Source organism: Cyrtonyx montezumae, unplaced genomic scaffold, assembly GCF_038088225.1.
Source record: "Cyrtonyx montezumae isolate F1298 unplaced genomic scaffold, pur_monq_1.0 scaffold_1, whole genome shotgun sequence".
NCBI lineage: Eukaryota > Metazoa > Chordata > Aves > Galliformes > Odontophoridae > Cyrtonyx > Cyrtonyx montezumae.
The window spans coordinates 8710905-8738240 of record NW_027071825.1 but is presented as its reverse complement, the minus strand read 5'-3'; the positions used below and the strand labels follow the sequence as shown (position 1 = coordinate 8738240).

Below are 27336 nucleotides of genomic sequence, written 5' to 3'. Positions count from 1 at the left end.
TACATCAACTGAATGGTATTTAAATACCTGTATTTAAACGGACCCTTCAGAAATATCTACAGTATAACACTACCTTCTCATTTTTATGTGAGGAAAATAAATGAAAATGAATTACTGGCTCTCAGGCAGAATAAAGCAGTGAGAAGGCTAAGTATCCAAATGTGGGCCACAGAGTCTGACCAAGGTTCCCAGATAATCAATTCCATAAACTGAAGCAACATAAAAGAAAACTATTACAATATATTACTCTAAGTTAATTTTTTCACTGCTGTATCTACATGTCTTAATCAGTAACTTGATTCCCAGTGTGCTCAGTACATCAACTTCCATCAGATGGAAGCCCCTATGAAAAAGAACCTGCACTAAATACATGAGATAAATGTTACAGGAGACTGCAAAACAAACCAGCACCCATACAAATGCTATGCAGCATACACCAGGGCTAAGACAGCAACTCCACTGCTTCTCAAATCAATGCTTCTCAAATCCACAGCAATGGTGGATTTGTGCTTTACATGCCTTACAACACAATAACAGCTACGCTGTGTTTGAACACTTCCTTATTTCAGCAGCTTCTTGTTCCACTTCTTGCTGGGAAGGTTACGTGCAGCACACATGGACAAGCAGGCAACAACAACCCTCTCATTCAGCATTCATTTTACTCCTTTTAAATACAAACCCTTGATTTGATCACAGTGCCATGCCCTTAAGCAACCACTCAGGCAAAAGGTGAGCAGAAGAGTTACTTCATTACATTCAGACACTCTTCAAAGACAGCTGATAGACAGCTCCAATCAGGGACAGACTTCAGAGCATGTATAAAATCACCTTCTCATATCATTGGAGGCAACTAAAAGAAGGAGCCTGGGTATAGGAAATACTCTAATATTTAACAATTCCAAGTCCTTGCAACCATTTCAAGACACACTTTCATATCCTTTGCATTAGACTAACAGCAGAACAAGGACAATGGGATACAAGGTAGGATTTCAAAATGTACACAGTTAACATAATGCTAACTCATATGGGTGAGTCAAAAAGTACTTGTAATTTCACAGTTAGGCAAGGAAAGCTCTTGAATTCAAAAGAATGACTGATAGTTTAAATTGTACTCTCATGTTCTTAAATAGTGCTTTTGTGCTAATATGAAGATAATTGTTCAGATAATTGTGCTTAGTGCACATCACTTTGCAAAATAAAATGCCTAATGGTCCCTCTCCAAAAATCAAAGCCAGCAAGAGTTAACACACTCACAATGAAAATCAAATGTTTCGCACAACTATAGCCCAAGCACAGCAGCTTGGGTGAGGGAGGGCAGGACATTGATCATGTGGGTACACTGAAAGCAAGAAAGTGCAAGCTGGTTCAAGCCAGAGATCAGAAACAACCCAGCTCTCGTGCTGCAAGGTCACGCACCAGGAGGGCAGCAGCTCTGGAACGGGCTGCTCAGAGGCTGTGCAATCACCTTCCTTTGATTTTTTCAAGACTCAACTAGACAGAGCCTCAGCCAACCTGACCTAGCATTGGAAATAACACTGCTTTCAGCTTGTGCAACTTTGATCTTTCTTACTGCTTTTGCTCGAATCCCTAATCCAGATGAGTGACACTAGTGCACTCAGAATAACTAACTAAATTGTTGAATAGCTTTTTTTCTTATTTTAATTTATTTATAAATCACAAGATGATAGCAAGCTTAAGGAAAAGAAGTGCAAGTTAGATATTTTTCTGTTAATTTCATGAATATTCCCAGTGAAATCTGTACTTCTCACCCAGTTATGTTCTAATCAGAACAATACTGACTGATCTGGAATAGAATGCCCAAAAAACCTCTCTCAGTAACTACAGTTACAGACTGACAGTTAGCACCTACTTTGGACTATTTCCCTTTTCTGACTGGACAATAACTGATCATACATATAGCACTGTCATACTCGAGTTCATTGGCAAGCAAGTGGAAGAGAACTGCTGACCTGGCTTCCCATTTTATTTAGGGTTAAATTGTGCCATACAACAATGATAAGTGCTCCAGAAATGCTAATAAATAAAACAAGCAATTGGTAAGAGTATTGAAATACAAACTGAAAAGTGGTGGGGATAGCTGTCTGCTATTTTGAGTATGATTATGTCTCCTCCTTTTCCTTTAAGTAGCCTGCTGATTTGATAATCCATTGCTTCCATGCTAGTGCAGTTTATCTAAAATACTTATTCCCCCAGTACCTCTCAAGCCAAATTAGCTTGCAAAGTCACTCACCCATCTTCCTGCAAGGACTGCATTCTTAGCACAGAACTGGGTAAAACAACAGACATGCAGAGGACACTGCATTCATGAGCTACAGAAGAATCAAACCTGACTATGGCACCTTAAAAAAAAAAACCACAAGGACTCCTATCAGAAATTGTCACCAGAGTAAACATCAGATCTCATTTACTAAATATGAGAGTTCCCGTTTTGGCTTTAATTTCTACTGGACTTCTTTGAAGCATAACAGGCTAATCAAGGGAACAACTCCACTAAGATTTTCCTATACCCATCGGAAAGACTCTAACTGATCTCAGATTTTAGCTGGCCAGCAGATAACCTTTACATGCAGAGTCCTTACTTGTCCCCAAGGCAAGTATCACACAGAGTTCAGTGTTCTCTCAGTGTCACAGAAGTAATCCAATTCTTCGGATCACTCAGGCTGATAATGCAAACAGTCAGCCTGATGGCCTGATTTATTCAGAGCCCTTCAACAATGCCTTCTCGGTGCAGACACAAAATTACAAAGATTGTTTCCTATTCACCAATGCAAGTGAAACAAAAATACTTGTTCTCAGTCTTGTAATAGCACAAACCAGCTCTGTGCGGTAACAATATCCTAGAGGATAGTAACTTCACCTCTCCCATGGAGAATATTGGATTTATTTTTTTTTTGTCCCTGAAACATTTCAGAGCTGGTATTTTCAAACAAAAACCAATAAGGCCATAGCACACACCATCTCAAAGCATTATTCCACTACAGCAACAACAGGCATTGCATAAGCGTACAAGCAATTGGAGGAGAGATCTGATCAGGCTACAAGAATGAAAGCAAAGGACACCATTTCATAGAGACCTCTCAGCTAAATGGAGCAGTGTTCAGACCTTTTCAAACTCTGTATCATCAAGTTGCAGTGACACAGCTACCCATTATTCCTACTGTTAGCTTTCTGTCATGTAACAGGAGACCAATAGGCAGTTTATCTGGTTGCCAGAATCTAAAAGTAACCAGTCTAGGTTGCTTACCTTTGCATTTTCTAGAATACTACACAGCAAACTGAAGGTTAGCATAAAAGACTTTGGCAATTTAGCTCACAGCAATACCTCTTTAACTACAAATTTATCCATGATAAGAGTTACTCATGCTCCTGTTGCTAGAATGGAAGCTCAGCCAAACTCAGTGTTGCCTCCCTCCCAAACCTAATGGGTCAGTAGCTTCTTTGAAGGACAAGCTATCCAGAAACTCACCCAGGTGCTCTCTAGATCAGAAAGCTTTGGAGAAGCTTATGATATTATTACGTCTTTTGTAAGCATTAAGCTATATAACTCTTTCCCACACAACAGTCAGGACATATGGAAACGTCATTTTAATCTAAGAACAGGATAACAGGACTGTTTCCATGCAAGCACTTGAAGTCACGTTATCAGACTCGAGCATTTAAAATGAGAAATGGAATGAAATTCAGGATACAACAGTAAGTACGTGTACAACGTGATTAATTTCAAGAAACTAATACTGAACCTTCAGCTTTCAGTTTTTAGCCCTGAAATTCAAAAAGTCTTAAAAGCATTCACAGGAAAACTAGAAGCTTTCAAAGAAAAAGCACGTCGGATTTACACAAGTCCAGCACCTAAAGCTCAAAAACAAGGACTGAGCATCACCACATCCAAGAGAGAACTGAAGTGAAAACAGCTTCCAATGCTATTTTGAAAATCAGTATTGTTTCAACTTGTAGGTCTAATAGAAATAAGTCACCAGATACAATAACACAGGAAAGCCAGTAAAAAGTTGGCCTACTATTTACTCTGCTTTAAATGTCAGGGCTTCACAGTGACACAAAGCAAATAACCACAAGACAACTCTGTGTGGTGGCCCAAACGTTGCCAAAGGCAACGCATTAGGTGGTTAAGTAGGTGGGGAAAGTGTATTTAAAATGACAACTCAAATGTGGTAAGATGGTGAGCACTGGGACCCTGGAACACTGAGATGCTATGGGATGAACGTTCTGGAGAAACTCATTGAAGAAGGCAAAAAAAGAAGCAGAAACATAGAGAAACTAGAGCCATGGCTGTAATGCCTTCAGTACGGAAGGCAGACGTCAGAGCAAAAGTCAGACTTCACAAACAAAACAGCAACTTATTTGAAACACCTCTAATGCTGGAAGTAAAAGATAACCCTCATGCCTAATAAAAAAGTGGAGAGCTTGTCACTCAGTTTTATGCATTAGTTTTAAACCCCACACTTGAAGGAGGACACAACCTAAGTTCTCATGTTTAAACAGACATCTGTCACACCCAGCAGTCAAAGTGACTACTTTGAAGGCTGTAAGACAAGCAGCCCATGTACCCTTCTGCCCCAGCTGGCATAATTAGCTGCAGTGGGAGGACTGGAAATTTCCTGATTTCCCCCATCTGTTCTCATTAGCTTCAACCAAAGTGAACCAAAATGAAAGACAGTATTAGTATGCTCAGAACATGAGATACTACAAGCTGACACATCAAGATTGCCTACCAGACTAAATGCAATTGTTTTGGAAGTCTGTTCATAGACCTCTGCTTGTTAAGAAATGCACAGTTTAAAAGTCTGCAAACACACCTCACCCAAGTACCTCTGAATAGTAACCTTCCATTTACATTAAACATGTAACACATGGATAGCACCAAACAAAATAAATTAAGCAGGAAGTCAGAACAAGATGGATGTTTGGGCTGTACCAATACATTCTTGGTCAGCAGGTGAACTGATGTTGCCAAGGAGAAAACCACAGCACTGACCATCAGAACACACAGGTGAAGGATGCACGTTTCAGTACAAAGCTCAGATTTTTTTTTTCTGGGCAAAAGGGCTGTGGTGGCTAGGCAGAAAGGTCTGATTAAAGGAATAAGAAAAGCCACAAGTCTTCCCCTAAAGGCCACTTTTCTTTCCTGCTCCTTGGTTGCTGAAAATACTGACTTCCAAGCAACTCAATGTTGTTATTTAATTAAAAAACGTTTGTTTGTAAAAAAAAAAAAAAAAAAAAAGTTAATAATCAACAGACAAAAATAACCTTGCTTTAAAAAGTGTCTGTCATTCATAGGAGAGAGGGCAAGCTTCCATCAGAAGCTAGGGCCAACTGCCAGGAAGGACAACAGATCTATCTCTAATTCTTGCACTGTGTCAGGTGTTGCACCAATCAATTCACTGTCTCTTCCTTCTAAGAAGGCATATACAAGCACAGCTTATTTCATAAGGGCAAACAAGAATTAACATGTCCTGCTCAGAAAAGAGCTTTAACAAAAGCCATTTGTCGCATTCCAAACATTTAAGCACTGGCAGGGGAAAGAACACAGCAAGATTTGCCTTCCTTTAATTCTCTATACCCAACATCTCTCATGGTCAGCAAGCACAATTCATCCCTTTCCTGTCACTCCGTTCAATTAAAATGGAATGCTCAGTTGCTTGCCTGCTGCCTGAAGCAGATTAGTGTAACTGAGACTTCAACTGCAGGCACACAGCAACAATGCACTACTGCAACCTGTATGTCTGGAATAAGGTTGATGGACGTTACTTACTCATAGCCAGCTTTGACATGTTTCAGGAAGTTAATTTTCTTGGAACCGGAAAACACTCCCAGTATATCTATGCAAACTGACCTTGATAACCACTTTTTCCTGTAATTTTATAAGTAAGAAAAACAGAATGCTAAGAAGGCCTAGCACAAAATTACATTTATAATCTCAAGTCACACCACTTGGATTCTAAGCAAAGACCAGTTTCAGTGCCAGTAAGAATCTGTGATATGGCAAGCTAGCAACAGCATAAATTATCACACAGGCACAGAAGAGAAAGTACCTCATTGGTGAGACAGGCAAGAGAAACAGCATCTCCACAGTAACACTTCTGTTAGGGAGAAGAAAGCTCGCTCCATACTGACAGCATTCTGAGCACACTATTCACTCACTCCTGTCTAGAAGCAAGCTGCAGCCCCCAACATGGAGCCTCTTACTTAAATAAGCTTTTTTTCACCTTCTCCATGGAGATTCTAGCTGTAAAAACCCATGGAATATATGCCCCCAAGATTCCAGCTAAATAACCTGTTAGCTTTATGTAAGACTTTTATAAAGACAGCTATAAGGACATACTGAGTACACAACAACTTCACATAGAGCAAACATTGTTTGAATTATGCACGAGGAATACTGCTTTGGAGCCTCAAAGCTACAGCAGTGCCACAGTGTCCATTTACATTTGAAGGTGCTCAAATGCTGTACTGGCAATTATAGAATGCACCAAGATCCCCTGTAATAATCGTTCTGCAGTTTCTGAATGGTTTGAATGGCTGATAAGTGGAATGAAGAAAGTGAAACTACAAACCATTTGTTAATCCCTGAGTACACTTCCTGGAGTCCAGGGTGAGAAAAGAGGAAAAGAAAGAGAAACCACTAAATTTACAGTAAATTAAGAGGAAAAAGGGCTAGCATCACAATGTTTAACTGAGCTTTGTTTTTATATGCACACGTAACAGGAAAATCCAGTCCTCAAGACAACATACATCTCTCTTCCCTTCCCTGCCCCCACATCACAGTAGCTGAAGTTTGCATCTTTTCATTCCTATTGATCTAGACCTATTTCCAGGATATCAGAAAGCAACTGAATGGGTTACAGTTCAAGAATGTTTTTCTTTTATTTATTTTTTGCTGGAGACAATGGCAAATGGTCCAGCAGGATTAAAATTAGTGTCAAAACACTGATACTAAAACAAATAAAACCGAACAACTCTCCACATCCACTGACACACCTGCATGTGATGTGTGCACATGTTCAGGGAAGGTAGCAAAGAAATAACTCAACAAAGCCTGCTGACTCCTGTTCCCAGTTTAGCATTTATCTGCTCTTTATCTAATCTCTCCTATTCTTGAAACATTCTAACAAGGAGGAAGAGATTGTCATCAGCAGGATATTTAGCAAGCCTTCCTCAGAACACAAAATATTTAGATATATCTGTCTCAAAATAATAAAGAAAGGTTCCTCATGCACTGGTTCACAAGGAACAAAAGTCAGTCATCCTCCTGCGTGGGGAAAAAAAATAATTAAATCCATTTTGTAGCCTGCATTGCCAAAAGCAAGAAAGCATTTAACCATGACTGAGCTTTTAAGCTCATACACAAGCATTTAAGAAAATGACTAGAATTAAAAGCTTGCACATCCAGAAGTTCTCACTGAAACAACTGGTTGCTCATCACTTTTGATCTAGCCACCTGCACACATAAATAGTCTGTGCACCTAAAATTAGACTCATCTTTTCAAAGTCTTGACCTCTGTCTTCGTATGAGGATTTATTTAGTGTCTGATTATAGTACTTGCACTTCTGCACTTCTCTGAAAATCCACCCTTCCCTCCTTGCTTAACCAAAGACCACAGGTGAGTCTAGCAGCTTTCCTCTGCCTACAGCACAACACTGCTTACGCAGGTCCCACAGCTTCTCTCCTGGTAACTGTATGCACAGTTGCCCTTAATGTACTTAAATGTACCTGGACACCACCAACTCCAGCAGGTTTTTCCTTAACCAAAATGTCAGTACTTCCCTCCAGAAGCAGAATTTGTAAGGCCAGCTTGCATCTTCCAGAAGCCAATGTTTTTTATCAGCTTTTTATTTTCCAAACTGAGCCTTTCAGCACAGTTTTTCAAGAATTAATTCCACCCTTCTATAAAGCATGGACTCATTTGAACCTCTGCTACTTATTCTTACTCATCTACGTGATGGGAGATCACTCTCTAAAATATGCATCTCAGGAGAACTGCTCAAACCGCAGCAGGCATACAGCCACAGGAAAATGCACAAATTCATTAACTAAAGCTTCCCCCAGTGAAAAATCAATAGCAATCTTCTGCTCTCAGAGGGAGTGCTGTGACCAAGTATGGCAGCACTGAACTTCCTATCAAACTGAAACTACACAACAGGAGATTCCCAAAAATGAAGGTAAAAATTCCTCCATCTTTGGAGTTTTTCTGGACATGCCAGATCTTTGATCACCTTTGATCACTGCAGTCAGAAAAGATGGTTTGCTTTCATACATAAAAAAGTAAATAGCCAAAAGATGCAGGAAAACAGGAGAGAATCAACTAACCTCAATAAGATACTTGAAATGTTTCCCAAGAACCTGACTTAACTGAAATTCCTGTGGAGGCCTATATCAATTTTGATGGAGAAAGAATGAAAGGGTCAAGCACATCACATATGCCACAACATCAGGGTGCAAGACTATGAACTGGAGATGGAATTTCAGCCAGAACACTACATTTCAAGCTGCTTCTCACTGAGAGCCAGGCCCCCCTTGTGTGATTTTAAACTCACTTTTTTGGTATGTGCAGAGCATCAAGCTGTGTTTGGGACTGAAGTCTTTTTTCTTCTTAACTAATTCACCAAAATATTTGGTTCCCAAGGAAAATAACATAAACAAAGTAAAGAATACACACATTGTCCTCTGTGCAATAACTTCACAGTCTCAGACACTTTTTTTGTGTTGCAAAATAATTCATGGAGTTTGAACGAGGTTTAAGTGGCATGACATTTTCCAAATACCAGCACTACCCTCTCGTCTACAAACTTTTAGACTCTTACATTGAAGAGTCTAACAATTAATTTACTTATTACATATACTGTGTTGAGATTTGATTTTGCATCCAATGGTGCATACAAAGGAGCTGGATTTACTTCTGCCTTCAATCAGCCTAACTCCAATCTCAAGTAGAAGCGACACGATGGGTACCAGTGTCTGCAGTTCTTAAGCTGTTGGAATGAGCATCCACACAGTCTCAGCATGAGCATATAGCACTATTTCATCAGTCATCAAAATGAGACATTTTAGGTAATAAGGCAGCATGACTGCACTCACATTCTTCTGACCCTCGCTCAGCCCTCTTCAGGCCAATTACCTAGTCAGAATCATTAATGGAAAGGATTTTTTAACCCTCATTTTCACATACTTCTCCAAAAAACTAAGTTTGGGCAGACACCTCTCCCCCCAACCAAAACAGTTGGCCAATCTAGCACTCTCCAGTTAATATTACAAAAGGATACAGTTTCTTAAAGAGATACTCATACTTCTTGACAAAGATCTTGCAAGGAATAGATCTCAGCAATTCTGCAAGCTGTGAGTGCCAAATATATTAAGCCTTTCATATGTAAATATCTCAAGTTGAAGGAGAAGTGCTGTTACTCTGCTTAATAGAATGAATCCACAGGAAAAGGGACCCAGTTTGAAGGTGAACAGAACAATACCTTGTATAGCTCAGGGAAAAGTAGAGCTGGTCAGCAAGCATCAATCTACATTGTCTGAAAGCAATTTCAGCAACATTTTATAAATTAAACTGAGAGCCCAAGTGAACTGTTACAGCAAAACTGAAATTGACAGTCCATATGTTGTGAAGACTGAGAAATTAAGACCAAATATAGCTCACGTGCTGACAAGTATTTTTAAAATTCTGTTGTGATCAAAACAATGAAAACAGATGAAGGGACGTACCTGCACTAAAGCAAGTGTTTGAAATGCAGTAATTCTGTAAGCATTAAAGATATAGTAAAAATGATTTTGCAAGCAAAAGCACCAGGTCTACCTGTGACCCTGAACAAAGCTATCACAATAATGTATGTACATATGTATAAAGCATAAGTATCTAATGTTCAAATTTATAGATTTTTTTTCTCCCCTAAAAAATACTTAAAAAAAAAAAGGTAACTTTAATACAAGAAACATGAAGCACATCCCAAGGATTTAAAGATTCAGGGTCTTTAAAGTTTCAGAAAGATTGTTAGAGACTTGGTCTGCCATGTTATAAACACAGTCACCTCCGAATATAAACAGAAACTTCCTAACTTTTTGGCTCTAAGAAAACTCTCTTTTACCTATGTCTGTTTCCTTTCAGCAAGACAGCTGCTGAATGACAAAGGCAATACTTTCATTTCTTCATAACCAAGCTCTGGTGTCCACGTACAGTGAAATAGAGAACACAGTCAACAGAATTGCCTTTCTATAAACAATCTGTTTTGCAGGGACCTCTTTAGCCTTGAAAGATGGAGCCCATATTCACAGGCACACACAAACAGCTTTCGCATCTTGTATGTCCACTACAAATCTATTAATCAAAGTGAAATGGAAAATATTCCACAGTTCTGTATATTTTGAAATGGATTGATAGCAGAATTAACAAAATATTTCAAGGTATCTGCTACTTTGCAAAAATTTTTCTGTAGTGAGATAATGAGTGTTTTTTCCCAAGAACAGCGCCATCAGACAGTGAACAGTCCTAACAGACATTCCCTGTGATGCACTCGTTCTATTTTAGTGCTGGAAAAAACAGTTGCAATGAAATGGAATGATTTCTCACCTTACATATTACAGACCAGACTAGTCTTCTTAACACCTGAGTAGTTTCCTGCTCCATATTAACCCCTACTTGTGCTGCCACAGCCCTTACTCTTCTCATCCAGTCCCCAGTCATTAAGGGGAAACGAAACTACTACTGCATCAGACAAGGTTACCTATTCTCTACAGGTCAAGTCCCTAGAGGCCAGATGAATGATATTCTCTTGACCCCAAAGCAAGTATGTGCTTAATGACTCCTGTAAAGGAAAAACTAATGAACCCAAACAACCAAATTAACTGAGGAAATAACACAGATGTGTGCTCCCTGGACTTCAAGTACTGCACTGAAAGGAGAAAAAGAAGCAAGGAAATATCATCAATAGGTACACCAGTTTTATACAACATTCTTGACTTTAAAACATACCTTCCTGAAATTAAACATACTTGGTCCTTATAACAAAACCTGCTCCAGGGAGGGTGCAGGGTAATTGTAGTTTAACAGAGGACCTGAGGCTTCTGAAGTACTTTTGTTAAGACTTAGCTTACATTTGTGGCACTTGGGCTTTATAATTGCAAAGGCTCAGATTGCTTCTACGTGTTGCACTTTCCAGCACTAGGCTCAGCACAGTACCACTGGAATGACCACTCTTCTCATTCATATGGAGAAGTGCATAAAATAAAACTGTAGTTATAAACGAATGCTACAAGAAGTATCTGAACTAAGGACAAAAACAATGAGGCATGCAAGTAGAGATTTATTACAGCATTAATCCACAGACCATGCTATTCATTAGTTTAGAGATCATAAGGATCAATTTAATCTGCAGAATTTTACACATTCTTTGAGTTCTTACAAAGTTCACACAACAGACCTTCTGCAGCATCCTAGAGCTGGGAGGCATTTAAAAATGTCAGCTGTTGGCTGCTGAAAGTCAGCTGAAAGATACCCTTTGTCATCATAGCATGTTCATCTTTTTTCCTTATTTTTTAAAAATCTCCTCTTTTTGTACTAATTTCTCTAAAACAAAGACTCATAGAATTAACGGGTATATTCTTCATGCTGTCAGTAAGAATATCCAAGAGAAAATTTGCAGTTGCTCCCTTCAGAAAGTTGCAGTTGCCAGTTCAACAAGGCCATGAAGTCAGTAATGTGACATACTGCCTGAAACCCCCACTACACTGAAATAAGATGCTCTATAGTAGCTGCCTAGAGATACTACAGTAAATTACAGTAAGCAAAGGTAGCTAATAAAAAGCATTGACTGCTAAGGAATACAAGGTAATCTGGAAGCCTTTCATCAGTATGGTTTGGCTGTATATATCCTCAGCAGTGAAAACACTGAGCAACATCTATGAAGCAACAGAATTCTTCTGCCAGCACCAGATTCCTCTCTCTCTAATACTTTGAGCAGTTACTAAAAATAACTATAGACTACATACAAAAATATATTTAGGGACATATTTACCCTCCATTAAATTACTTTAATGTAGTAATGCCACTACTATATTATTCTCTAACGGTATGAAATCTTGATTCTCATTACTTCAATTTTCTACTTGGTGCAACCTGCAACACAATCTTCCTCTTCTTTTCAGTCGTATCAAAGCTCACACTCACCAACCGCTCCCCGCAGCGATTCCCTTGTTTGAGGGACACTGAGACACAAAGTTCCCTAGAGCTGCTGGGCCAGCCTACTGTTAACACCAAGGCAGAGTTAAACATTTACAGTGCTGCAGGCATAAAACTGAAGTTACTCCAACAGTATGAGTCACATTCATGTAATAACGTGAGTTAGCATGTGTTGTAGGAGATGGTGAAAGGAGGAAGCAGGGAAGGATGGCGTACCCATGCCTTTTAAAACTCTCACCTCAGCTGTCACCTAAGCAGAGAGTTTTCAGTTATCACAGGGTAACTAATGATACAAAAAGAAAAGCCCTCACCCTCCCAAAGCCACCGTCTGTTTCATTACAATGAGCTTTAGGAGTGCAAAAGAGATAGACTGTGTGAGGAGGAAAAAAGAAGAGAAACAAATGAACTATGAATTCTGGTTGATGGTAAATACAGCAGTGTCAGATTCAGCAAGCCATTACAGCACACATCAAAGTTGTCCAATAGCAATTATCTTGCCCAAGATGAAAATTAACACGTCTGGAAGGATTTACGCAGGAAATATTTCCCAGGGTTTCTGACACAGTCACAAAAATCAATCGAGCTGAAAACGTGCATGAGTTCAAATAATTTTTTCTTTTTTTTTTCTAAATAAAAATAAGCAGTCAAGCAGCAGTCAAACCTTTTTCTTACAGCAGTTCTCGGCATGAATATCTGCACTAAAACTGCACTGTCAGCATGCATTACTGCAGACGTCAACATTCTGAGCGTGCAGGAAGCATTTTAGAGTTCAAGGCACCTTCATGCACGCCTGCACGCAGCATCTGAAAGATGCACTACACGAGGCTGGCAGTAAGGACTCAGCAAATGGGGCATGGAGAACACCAAAGGAGCCACGTGCACAGAATGGCTGGCTTGTCCCTTACAATCATTTCATAATCATTCAGTGCCACATACACAGCTTCTTAAAAAAGGCTGCTCATGTAGAATGTTGGACTAAGGAAACACCAAATGCTGCACCCAACACTTGGGATGGAGTCAGGAGGACTGACTTGGTAGTACGTCAAGGAGAAAGATTGAAAGACTGCTGGAGTGGTGTGTTAGGCAGACAGCTCATCCAGATACTGGCTGAAATAATACCGCCCAGCCCTCAGCTGCTGCCCTTGTGTTCTGTCACACAGCCACAGCCCTGCACTAGGTCTGAGAAAGCTTCAGTGCACATCAGATCCAGCACTGCAAACGCAGCTATAGCTTCAGATTTGTGCCCTATTTTCCCATCATCCAAAATGAGTATCAGCCATACATTTTTTCTAGTAACAATTAGCTATTGATTGTAAAGCACTGCGATTTCAAGATAATCAACACATTAACTCTCTCCTGCTCATTTTCTACACACATAGTGGTCAGGACTTGCATTTTCTTTTTGAAGGAATTACCACACGGAATGACTCTGTGCACGTATACACATCCAGCTATAACAATATTTAAGCCTGATCTCTCTCAACAATTCAGATAAATGTGCTTAACAGATTTCAACAAATAATTTAAACTCAGTACAAAGGTATCAAGTGGCTGCTATATGCTACACCATACACTATGTTTCCTGCTTTCAGGTAATAGCATGGGCCCATACAACATGCAACACAAAGAAATGAGTTTGCTAATCTCCTGGTAGTGGCTCCTGTGGGGTCTTTGAAAGCTCAGCAATGTCTCATGCCAACTGACACCACTGCCTGTACTTCTCTGCAAAATTCTCAAAATCTGAGGATGTTGTGTGCCAGGAGATGAAGAAACAGTAGCTAATAGAGTTGTCAGATTAGGGAAGTGGCCAGAAAGCACAAAGAAGTTTGAGAGACTGGAATTACATTGGAAAGGCATGCAAGTGCATGCATGCAGGAAGCACTGTAGACTCATAGCCTCAGAACCAAACCCCCAGCCACAGATTAGAGATGAATATTACGAAATATCCAGATCCTAGTTTTACAGAAAGTGAGCACTGTAAATCTATGGCCATCAGCTTGATGGTCGTGAGACAGTCTAAAACCTGCCTATCATCTGAGGTCTACTTCCCTTAAACGTTTAACTGCATGCTTTTAAGGACAGAGGTTCCCACCACCCTAAATTATCCTGTGTCTCTAAGGACAGATATTAAACTACTTCTAAAGAAGCATATGCCATAGTTTCTGGTCTGAGTAGTACTTAATAATATTGTATTTTCAAAACTGATATGATTGAAGATTTAGAACAAGGTCAAAGTCCTAGGACAACCTATAATTAAACTTTTTTTTTTGTTGTTGAAAAAACAAAAACTGCTTAAGTAACAGTTTTAAAACCAAAAGCTACTTAAGACAAAGGACAATTAAAGCATAAAAAATACTGCCAATAGGGAAAAAAACCAAGGCCTACATTACTACTAATATCTTCCTCAGGCAAAAAACCTGCTCTGCACAATCCCTGTGTTTAGCTTTCCATGTGTTTAAAATGGCACAAGAAATCTGTAACACTGCAGACTGCCTTCCAATAGTGAAGTACTGTATGCTACTAATACTGGCCCTTAACTAGCTTATAAAATGCTCAAGGCTCCTCTAACGTTTGTGCCTGCTGCCTTCCCTGCTCATGGCATGGGGGCTACTAAGCACAAGTCATCTAAATCCATTCACCAGTTATTTGTCAGAACAGCTCAACTTCTTATACCTTGAAAACATACACATATGAACAAATAAGATTTTCCTACCACCCCCCTCAGTGCTAAGTGATGCTGTATCTCTTCTACTTGGAAATATTATCAACCTCACCATCAAAACACAACTTTGCTTACTTTGCATAATCCAGAACAACAAGTGATAATTAAGCTTCTTTCAGAACAGGTCCTGCATAGGCTGATAAGAGAAAGGATTCTTCCTGCAACTGAGCTATCTACTGAGGAATGGGCTGCTGAATCAATAGTTCACCTCCAAAGAAGTAAAACCCTGAAAGAAGTTCTATGTGCTAGTAGTGTCAGGCTAGTATCAATCATGTTAAGCTGTGGAAGGTAAAGAGCACCTTTTTGGACGACAAGCTGAAAAAAGCCACAAGATGGAGGATAATTTGTTTATCTTCCTGGGCTATATTTGAACTAGTGACTCACCATGTACACCTTGCTACTTATTCCTTCAGCTGGCCATTTCAGACCCCTTCTCTAACCTTCAGAAGTCCTCAGAACTGAATCGTTACTGTACACATACTTGAAGACAACACCTCTACAAGCAGAAAGCAAATCGAATTCCATAAATTCTATAAAACTGAAGAACAAACACTGTATGGGAAAAAACAATGTGCGGATTCCCTACACATCAACTTGCCCTTAGGTTGTAGATTTTCCTATCAAAGGCATTATATATGTCCACATATACGGTCCATACGTGACAAGTGACACACAAGTAATCAGCATACATATTTTTATACCATGCTATGAGAAGTAATCTTTTTTTCAAAACTTTGCAGGGTTCTTCTTTAACATAAAATTTTTATGTAATTCTTTAGCAAATCCATTGTAACTGATAAGTAAAAACATACATGTTACCACTTGTCTTATTTTTAAGTAGGAGAAAAAAGGGTTAATCTTTTATTTAAGCAGTTCCTACAAAATAAATGTAAATAAGAAATACGAACTTTACAAAACAGGAGCATCTCCTCAATCTATACTCAAACTAAAACAGAAGAATAAACACTGTATTGATTTTTGACACAAAATAGCTAGCACTATTTACAGCAAGAGAACCCTCCCTTCTGTTTGGTTTGGGGTTTTTTGTTTGTTTGTTTTTCCTGAGAAGAATTAAACACAGAACCCAGTGAAACTTGCTGGGAAGGCCCACGTGAGCTACAATTCCAGTTTCTTATTTCATAATTAGACCTTGGCCAGGAAATATAGGCAGTGGAATAGCTCCTCTTTATGGAACTCAGATTAAGCTGTAATCTTCGCCTTATTCTAAATAAGATGATAGCGAGGACTGAATACATTGATATCACCCAGCTGAAATGCATATGAAATCTGAGAATAATAAATGAGACTTGAATGCAACACAACGTCTCCAAGACAAGTATTAACAAGGAACACCTCAATGGTAACCCAAATCTGTAATTTGGAATATTATCAGTGAAACTTCCCTTTCCTACCACGATTTTTTTCATCTTAAAGATACCTTCTAATGATGAAAGACATACAAGGGCTATCAGCAAATACAGTTGTAAGGCCTGACACCGAAATCTTCCCTCTGCATAGCAATCAGTACATAGTTATCTATTAAGGCCCCATAAAAGAAACTACAACTCAAGGTGAAGAGCAACTGCAGAATGTGATCTGTGAGCCATTTCATACTGAGTACACATACCATGAAACAGTCTTACCTCAGTAAGTGCGTGCAGCTGTCCTTGATGCACACAGACACCCATAAACCTACAAGAAAGAAGAAAAGAGAAGTGGTTTGGGCTTGCTTCATCCCCCACCCCAACACTACTTTTTTTTTTTTTTTTTTAAACCAAGGGTAATAGAAATAGAAAGTACTGGTTAGCTCAAGAAAGAAGGAAAATGGGGAAAAAAATAATCAGGCTCAGACAATGCATACCTCAAGCTCAATTACTTAAAAGTCTCAGCACAAAACAAAATTATATGCCTACACTGCAATATATGTTCCAAGACAGCACAGGAAACTGCTCAAACTAGATGGAAAGTTAACTACAAGCAAAACAAACAAACAAAAAAAAACAAAAACAGTTAACTACAAGCAAAGGCAAGCATATAATGTTTTTGCAGAAAGGAACAGTCTCAGAGCTCCCTGTTTCAAGGAAGCCAAGTAATCCACTGTTAGTCCACATAAAGTGCAAATTGCTTCCCTTCCCATTGCACTGAATAAGCATTAAGATGTTCCTTTCTGCCCCATTCCTAACCACAGAAGACTGTGAGGGTATGTGTGTGCAGCGTACTTCTCTTTTTCCCTGTGCCTCCCTTTTATTTTCAACGCTTGTATTAAAGCAAGTTTTGATGGTATCTGGTACATACACATCTCACTGCCCAAAGTTCAGACTCCTGCTGAAACAAATGACCATCACCCTTGACTTTTCTGCATAATGACAGAGAAAACGCCCAACATAAGAGGAATAACTAAAAACTCATTTTTCTACAATACAAGTTGAGCTTATAAGTAACAAAATGCAAAATAACAGTAACAATAAACATCTCTTGTGAGAAAGCTGAGTACAACTTAACCTGTATGCACCTCGCAGTCCTCCCCACACACTCAAGATTTTGGTTATTTTCAGATTAGCTTGATCATTTAGATTTTGGTCTCTATGGGCCAAGCCACATTGTCTATCATTTCTACAGCGTTCAGAAACCTCCACTTCACAAGCAAGGGGTAGAAAGGCACAATTCCTTTAAATGCCATGGGAACCCTGTGGAGATCAGTTTGAAGGAAAAGGTCCTTTTATAGCCTCAGAATTTTCTGAACTTAACACCAAAGTGATGCAAGATACATGTAGTACTAGTTCAGCTAAGCTGCTTCTGAACAAATGAATGATCCTTACTGTTCTCTTGTCTTAACAGCTGACTGGCAAATTACAAATAGCCACATAGAAATAACACAGGTAAGGTTCTTTGCATAAGCTGAGCTGTGGAAATCTGTTTTTATAACCAAAATAGAAGCAGGACTCTTACTTTAAAGTCTGTTGTCTGCTCTTACCTCAAATAATACTTTCTCCAAATGAAACACACTTTTTTTTTTTTTTTGAGAGCAAAAACAGTTCTTCTTGCTCAGTGAAGAGCAATAAGGCACAACAGGTGTCCAGAGGAAGGGAGAGAAGAGCTGTTTTGGATACATAATCTGCACAAACACTGCTCTGAGTTTCACTTCATACAGCAACTGCACACAAACCCTTGCAGACATGTTCACAAATTAAGCCTTCTACAACTAAGAAATCTAGACCTCTCCAAAGCAGGAATCTGTTTCTACTTCCATGCATTCTTCAAATTTTACAAAGTACAGTAGTAATAGTTTTACTTAATTCAAGATAACACTTCAAATTTGGAACGAGTATTTCCTCTTTTCTGAAACACACTAATGACACAAGGTTAATCCTGTATGCTCCAGTACTTTCATTCAATAAAAATTGAGGTTAGACAAATCAAAGCAATATTGTTTCCTTCTGAATATCAACTCTTCCCTTGTAAAGGCATATTATTTCACTTCAAATTAGGCATTTGTTGTGTCTGACTTGATTCTAAAATACAAAAGCCATTAAGAATTCTGTTAACGTCAAATTTGCCACCTCACCGTTACCAAACAGGCAAAATGTCTTTCATCAGAATACTGGTAGAACTTTTTCTGATACTGTGTTTGCTCAAAGGAAGTCTCAATGGAAACATTCTTTGTCTCAGTGAACCTACACTTCAGGAAGAAAAGACAACACCAACTGAACTTACTGAGTAAGAGCTCAGAAATTTTTCAGCATCTTGCATTTCTCCTAGGAAACAGACTAACATTTCTACCTTTACATCAGAAATAAAAACAAAGCTCAATATCGTAATCACATGAAAAATACAGGACAAAAATATAAAACCCACATCTCTAGAAGCTATTAGCCAGGAAAAGAGAAACCAGATACACTGACAAAACAGAATTAATGAGTTTACAGGCAACACACTGAAACCATTAAAAGATTGTGTTAAGAATCTCATTTTTCAGACTCTGGAAAAGAGATTGATAGAATAGACCTCTAGTGATCCAAATTCCTGGAAAATGTTGTCTTAACTGCTGTATCAAGCAATACTAAGCTTCTGGCTAAGCCAAGTATTGCTACAAAACACTATATAAAAGTTTTCTCACTAAAAGATAATATATGCAGCAGCTACCAGGAAATACAATTACCAAGTTTAACATAAGATTCCAATTTCTGAGATCAACCCACATGGGATTCCAAATTCTGAGGATAGGAAGCTGACATGCTGGCCCAGTACAGCTGAGATTATTCCTGCTGGCGAGACACACCGCCTGCAGAGCCAAAATGTGCTCATAGGTGAACTTCAGCAGAATGCCTTGTCAGCCAAGGGTTACACTTCCTAGGAGCATTTCTAGTTGGAAGAAGCTTCAGTGAGTAAGTCACCCACAGCAGAGGAGACTATTTGCAGATATAACGTTTTATTTTTCAAGACAGCACATCCAGCCTTATCAGATAAGCTGGATCACTTCCAAAGTCAAAACCAGCAGCTGGAAAAGTTTCTCCAGAGGCTGCAAATGTAAGGGATGCGATTTGAATCCACACTGCTAAGTACAGCACAGAACATTTCCACAATCTCTATCACCTGTCCTCAAAAGGAAGAGGTATTCTCAAAAGGATACCTCTCTTGTCTTTGTCTTGTTCTCTCTTCCTCAAAAGGAAGAAGTATTCTGGATGTTTTTGAGTCCATTAGGGCAGTTACCCAAAGTGCTTTCATTTAGTTTAGTCAGACTGCAGGAGAGAAAATTCTAGACAGGACTGGAGACTAAGAACCATAGTGCCTAATCTTTGCATCTTTGTTATGTTAAATGAAATTAATGTCTGGATTAAACAGCTGTTGTGGACATCTAGATACTGGATACTTGTTTTCCACTGAAAGATCTCGACTAGAACCTGTCTGTTCTATGGATAAACCTTGGGCAGCTATAGACTAACACGCCCTCTGAAATCCACTGCTTGTTTGTATAAAAGAATTCGGGAGATTGAGGATAATTTCACAAATAAGGAGCAAACCAAACACACCAATCTAAAAATCTCTCATACAAGCTCAGTAATACATAAAGAAATGAGTTCACAAGACAGGGAGATGCTTATTTCATCACACTGACTGTTGATGAGAGGGAATACTAAGTCTGCATTAGAACCTTTCCTGATGTTTTAGGCACTGTTCTAAAAATGTGCTTAGTTTTCTACACTTGCTTTTTGATTCAAGACAGAAGCAAAGAATTTCATCTATCCCTTCTCTAACATATTACACACAAAACATCCTCTCTTCTGCTGTTTTGCATGCAGCGTTTATAAAATACTCCTTTTAGATAACTGCATTACATAGAGAAAAATAAAAATAGTTTTCCTTTCTGTTAAACTACAGCTTGATACAAGAGAAACATTAAAAGACAAAAGCCATCCTTCTATCTATTGGCTCAAAGTCAATCACAGTTCAAAAAGAAGGAAAGTTTGACAAGAGAAAATGCATTAAAAGAATTGTACTGTCTTTCCAGTGCGCTAGATTTGTCCAAAATTAGCTGAAAGAAAATTCTCCTTCAAAGTCCACAGAAGTAGCATGCACATTACATTTTCTGCGTGTGCACAGAAAAGCAGATTTAATCAATGAGTCAACCTGCCTGCGTGCTCACTGCCAAACACAGCAATATCTCCAAGTGCTCCCGTGAGAGTACTTAAGACATAAGTTACGGCTTTCTGCGTACGGGATGTTTTAAATGAAGTCCCTAAGGTACAGATTAAATAAAGAAGTATTTTTCATGAAAACAGTAGTGATATTAAAAACTGAAATACTATCTCAAAATTGAAGATATACTAATTTAAGGCAGCACGGGGGATGGATAATCTGTTTTAGCACACCAGTTCATTTCTCAAAATAAGGAAAACACACTTGTAAGACATTACCAGAACATAAAGGCATCAGAACCAGTACTAGAAGGTATCAGGTCTCAGAGCCCTACAGCTCTCAGCCTATGAGACAACAACAGCCTCCTTGAGCTCTTTCCAGCTTCATTTTCTTCTTCTGACTTAGACAAAAACTCATGCTTGCAGTGCAATATCAGCATTTAGAGAAGCGTCAAAATGCTGAAAAACACTTAGAAGCATACACCAGACATGGTAGCAGATCTAACTCAAACCCTGAACAGCACTGTACTTAAATGGGATACTGGCTAATAAGGGAATGAAGAAATACTCACTTTAGGCTCCCCAAGCCCCAGCTATTTGACTTGCCACGTATCAGCCACTCCATATTAACATGACTGCAGTAAACATTACATGGTGCAAACCAGAACCTCAGCTCACCTTTCCACTCCTGCTCTTACCATCTGCTTTGAGGTAAGAAGCGATAAGCCAGGCTGCCATAAGGCAGCAGCATCTCACAGTCACGGGAAGCAGAAGCATCAAGTCAAGATAGAAAAGCACTTTAGTCCTCCAGTTTGCACGCAAGAATGAGATGGAGACAGGAGATGATGCAGCTGACAGTAGAAACAGGGCTGAGCACTAATGAACACCACTAGTCTGCTTTCGCTCCTGAAACATCCCTAATGTGACCCTTGGGGTAAACAAAGAACAAGAAAAGCAGCAAAGCAGCTCTTCCTTATGATCACCGGGACACCAACAGAATAAAACAATAGTACACTAGAGTTAACATCTACTCTGCCTCTAGAATCACATTTACTAACAGAAATAGGAAGCAAGAGAGAGACAAAAGATGACAATCCCCTTTTTACCGTGCAATGCAGCTGCAAGAACTTCTGTTCCAAAACATCCTTAACAAAGAGGTTCAATTTTTTGCCAAAATAAATCCTGCAGCGGAGGCTAGTTTCTCACTTTTCCTAATGAATTTTCCACCAATTTTTTTTAATAGACATTTCTATATATGTATATACTTGACCATTGTCGTCTTCTTGTCGTACTTGTCATCTTCTGATTAAGATGGATATCTACACAGCTGGCCAAATGCAGAATTTGAGCACGAAAACATTGAAATGAGAGTTGGGGCTATTTAAAATTAGCCTTACAACTCCATGCCAAGCAACACAAATTATTTTTAAAACCTAAAAAACCAAACTGTTTCTTTGCCATGTATTAGAAGAAACTGGAACACCTTGACACAATCCTGTGCACAGAAGTGTCTAGTATCACTAAGGTAGAACACAAACCTATCTGTAAGTAATCTCTACAGAGTTAAGGGCTGAAAGAAAGTCAGACTAATCCAGACTCCAGATTAGTGATTGTCAGTTGGAATAAAAGCCTTAAAAGACTTCTGTAAGTGTAAAAATGAGTTGATACGGACAGCAGAGAAGCAAAAGTCGTCTCAAGTAATCAAAAATATTAACTGTTCACATTAGTTCAATTAATGGTAAAAAGACAAGAATATTTGCAGTAACATCTTGAAATTAACTGTAGACAGGTTGGAATGGGTAGCCTGTAAAAAGGTGCTATACATTCTGGAGCACTGGTAAAGATTTTTAATTTATTTATTTTCAATTATCCAACAGATAATAACAACCCTTGGCTGCCAGATATGCTAGGAAGTGCATCTCCAAACAATTCATAGGTTAAAACAGTATACCTTAAGATGTTTGGATGTGAGAGTCTATTCATAAGTTGAACCTCTTTCAGCATATTCGCTCTGTTGCTGTTCAGCGTGTTCATCTTCAAAGCCATTACCTGGTCTGAAGTTCTGTGTCTTACCTACAGAATACAAGCAAAAAGCAGTAAGGACGTGCCCTAGCAACATGAAACACAAGGCTGAAAAACCAGGAATATTGCAAAACAACATAAATATACTTTATGACAATTGACTTGATGCATACTCCAATTTCTCTAGCCTTCATCACACACATTTGCTTTCAAAAGGCACAGCATCCAAATCTAGAAAGGTAGTTTTACTCTTCCCAAACAACTGATGACAAAGTTTGGGTTCTCAGTGCAAGCAAAAGTAATCACTTATTTGCTCAGGGAGAGAAAGCTCCCTACTTTAAGTCCTATGAAACTCAACTTCTTTCCATTCATCCCTCCTCCCTTCCCAGAATAGTGGTTGGTTTTAAGGATCCACAGAACATACTACGAGAGGCCCTGCCTTATATGGGGCAGATTTCACAAGCAGTCAAAGTTTACTTTTTTACTAGATGCACAAGCCTGATTATACACCCAACAGAGAAAGCAGTTGTCCAAATCTGTACTGCAAAGCAGAGAGTTGCAACAAGAACAGCTGAACTTGAGATAAGCAGAAGTAAGAAAAAAGCTGGATATGTATTCTGGCAGTGATGTTCACTAGTATGCCTAAGGCATCCGGTGATACCAATTTTCAGGTTTCATTTGCCCAATGCCTGCAAGAACAGGAGGAGCATTTCACCTACACAAGAAGCACCACAAATTCAGCACAGGGATGTACAGGAGGGAAAGGGTGTCATGTTTCAGATGTGTGCTTATCTTAATGCTTGAGATGCCTGGCCTATTCTCCGTCCTAGTGTGAAATATAGGGCAGCATGGGAAGCACTGCAGCTAAGAGTGGCAAACAACAGCATCAGACTGAGCAAGTTGAAAAATAGCTCTCAGGCATTTTCTCCTGCTCCTCCCCTGCCCATGCACAAGCTTCTCCAATGGCTAACCCACAGTCACACAGTAATACCAGTGTAGATCAGAGAGAGGAGATGGAAAAGGGTGTAGAAACCACCATCGATAGCAGGAGGTAGCAGTAAGTTGATGAGACTTCTCTTTTCAGTGGTAATACTGGCTTTAAAAAAAACAAACAACAACAACAAAACAAATTAAAACTGGTCAAACTACAGCTTCAGTGTTATAACAAGATAATCCAGAGTTGTTCCATGTTTAACCTGTTTTACCTGTTTGGCATGCTTATTAGTTTTAAGTGGGAATATTGCATGTTAAGTTGATGAGGTTTACTGTTACTTGCCAGGTTTCCTGTGACTATTGTCTGCTTTCATTAACTCTTAATTTTAGGTGGCTTTTGCATACCTAGCCAATTTAAATGAACAAGCTGAGATGGACAAGTTGATTTCCATATGCATGTTTTTAAATATGTATTTTATTTAGATTTCAGTTTTATTTGCATCAAATCTTTGGCTGGGGAACCAAAATTAGTTCTGTGCCAAAATTTCAAGTTCTTTTGCCTCAGCTCTTAGGTAAAGTAGAGCCTACCATAGGACCTTCTTCCTTGTTCTTCGCCTTTTCCTTGTTTGGGCCTCTATTCTTGAGCTCCATAAACTTCTGAAGGTGTTTTTGAAGCCATTGTCCTGTGTGCTTCCTAGATTTTCAGGTCTGACAGGCAAAAGGAAGTGGTTAGCAACTGCTTCTCAAAGGTTGGGCTGCCCACAGGACTAACTCCATAAACAGAAAAATGAGCATTTTTTGCAAAGAGTATTTCTCATCGTCCATTTCAGAATATTCCTGGAGTCTTTCTGGTCTTGATAGGCTGCAGTGGGTTCTGTAGTGAGCTCTGGGAGCTTTTTGTTTTGTAAAATCCATTTCATCATTTGGAAATAGCCCAATTTCTAGCATCTGGACATATTAACCGGTCTCTAAAAGGCACCTGCTACTGTGTTGCTTTCTGTTTCAATTAAGAGGACACTGTTAGCTAACACCACTCATTTTATTTGAGCTTCTGTGTACTGATCTGATGTTGGAGGACTTATTTCCACTGAATCTGATAGAACAGCAAATTACAAAAGGAGAGGTAGGAGAACAGGGACTTCCTCTCATACTAGGTACCCTCCGAGGAGGGAAAAGGGGATCTGAAGCCTCAAAGGCATCTTCTCAAGAGGCAAGTAGCCAATACTGAGAATAAAAATCAGATACTAGCTTATACATTACAGAACACAATACCAATCACTTAAGAGTATACATAAAGCTAATTTTCTTCTCTCCTCAGAAGCATTGTTGACAAACAGCAAGAATGGACTGCCAAGAGGGAACTGGCAGGTCCTGCTTTTAAGGTCTCAGACAAGCTCCAGATCATCTGAGCTGTCAGCTCTTCCTTACAGCTATCAGTTACACTACCTTGTGCACCTACTTATCTGTCAGTCATAGCCTAAACTGAACTGGGGTCTACACTGGTATTCCTTGCCAAAACTCTGCCAAACCATTTCTAAATCTCATCCCCTTTTAGGACACTAATGCGCATATAGCACAACAATTCCAGAAGCTAACCTAGTAGATTTCAGAAACATTATTCATCAAAAGTAGTATTTGCTTATAAGACATTTTGCCTCAGCACATGCCTATATGCTCAACATATAAACAAGGATCCCTAGCAGATGGCTGTAAAACTATCAAAGCTGTTGACATTATTATTAATTAGAGTTCCTCATATATGAGAGCAAGTAACCTTTCAGTGATGTCTGGATGACCATGTCCATGCTTGGAAATATTTTGACAATCCTACAGCTGCGTTCCCATGCTCCTTTGCACACTCTCTGACTCTCAGTCTGCTTACCTATGTGTCTCTAACTCAGAGGTCACAGTAACCAGATATTGCCTCCCTGTTTTATTGCTGGCAGGCAGTTAAAGTGTCTCTTTGCACTCTGATTCTTCCAGGATCAAAGTACTTTGTAAGTGCTTTGACCTGGCTATGGCAAGCTGCACAGCCTGCCTGGCCAGGGTCTTCAGATCGTGTTCTGGTCCCAGACCTCCTTCTGAAGAAAATTAGTATGCAGAGAAGTCAGGAAGCCAGGCACAGAAACAGTAACATACATGAAAGAAAACTTGTAACAGTAATTAAAATGAGCTCACATCCAAAATAGCTAGTCAATATGTAAGCATTGTACTCAGTTTATATAAGAAATAGCCAGCAAAACTTGGTCTTTTTTTTAGCTTATCACTTTGTTACAAGATCTGTTTTGTTTGGTTTTTTTTTCCCCAAAAATTAAAAAAAACCCCAAACATTTAATTAACTGTTTATTAGGTCACAGGTATGCCATATCTTTCTAAATATCCAAACATTAATTCTACTGTTTGCCTATACTGAAGGAGAGGGGAAAGACTGATGTGATTTCATCTTTTTCAAGACCTTTCTATTCCTTTACTATTAACCGTACCTTTCCAGGTGTCCTTAAAATGAGAATTTGAAAGGTACTGATGTTATAAATCTGCCAGTATAGCTTTCAACTTTGCCTTTAGTTTTCCACTGTATTTTCATCATTTACCGACGATGTAGCATGGATTTTGAAGTACTTCATTGTGGTGCTCTTCCTAAACTACATTGGATTAGAGTCAGCTGCATTTTGTTCAGATCCCACAGTCAAGCCATCGAGTCACCATGCTCACATGAACACATATATTCATCCCCAGGGTATGAATATCTTAAAAGAATGCACAAACTCTGACTGAAGAAAGCTCCCTTTAATTAAGGAGACAAACTTGCTCCTTAGGTTGTAACTCCAGTTCTACAAACTGCACATCTCAAATGTTTTTCTAAGCACTAAAGAGTGCCCCACAGTCAGATGCACACATCCTTAGTGAAGATGCTGATATCACAGCAGAAATGCCATGTCACTAGGAAAATTAGAAGCGACAAATGGAAGTTAGAAGAAATACATCAGTGCAGATAACATTAAGCTGCTGCATTTATGCTAAGGAGTGAGACCTAGTTGGGGTTGTTTTCAGAGCAGTAGTGTATATAGTGTCACTGCACTAACTTGTAGCAAGAGAGAAACACGCCAAGTGCAACAAAGCCGTGCCAAACAAAACTAGTCAACATGTGTTACAAGAACTTACACACAGGTTCAGAAGATACATGAGAAACTTTCCCCCCCAAGCTTTATAAATATTGATTTTCTTAACAGTAATTGTGATACACTAATTCCTGTTGCATTAAAAAACAACAACAACAAAGTGAGAAATACACAGAAAATGCTGCAGCTATTACCATTTCCTCTTTAGTGCAAAGGCATGATTTGGTCATTAAATTAAGAACCAACTTCAATAACTTTAGTAACTTCTAACATCACCAATTCAACAAAGTAACACATTCAGTTACTATAGCATTTTCCACAGCTACAGACGATCTCCAATTTACAAAAAAACCAAAACTTACAATTAGTACACACTTTATAAATCCATTTGTGCACACCAAAAAACCCCTTGTTTTTCTTTTGTATTTTGTTTTTCTTCATTGCCCACTGTAATGTAGAACCAAGGCCCAGAATACAGCATCCATTTATTTTAAACAAACCATTTGCTGATAGGAATCTGCATGCAGCTCTGCCACCAACTTGATTTCAATCAAATCAAAGGCAAAAAGACACTATAGTCTTATTTTGAGAGAAAGCACAAATGAATCAGAGGGCTATTGTTCCACCCCTTGGGATCAGATATAAACAGGCACAGCCAGGGTGGGGAGGTTGACTTCTTTTGTTGCCAG

General features: G+C 39.0%; 1 protein-coding gene across 1 annotated transcript in view; it reads right to left on the bottom strand.

Moving 5' to 3' along the window:
- TESK2 (testis associated actin remodelling kinase 2) overlaps positions 1-27336 on the bottom strand; it is a 56405-nt gene that overhangs the window by 19836 nt on the left and 9233 nt on the right. Inside the window, exons 2-3 of the mRNA XM_065739739.1 lie at positions 22525-22646; positions 16581-16629 (exon numbers count right to left, since the gene is read on the bottom strand). Coding sequence (XP_065595811.1) covers positions 16581-16629; positions 22525-22646 — 171 coding nt within the window. The remainder of the gene's footprint in view (positions 1-16580; positions 16630-22524; positions 22647-27336) is intronic.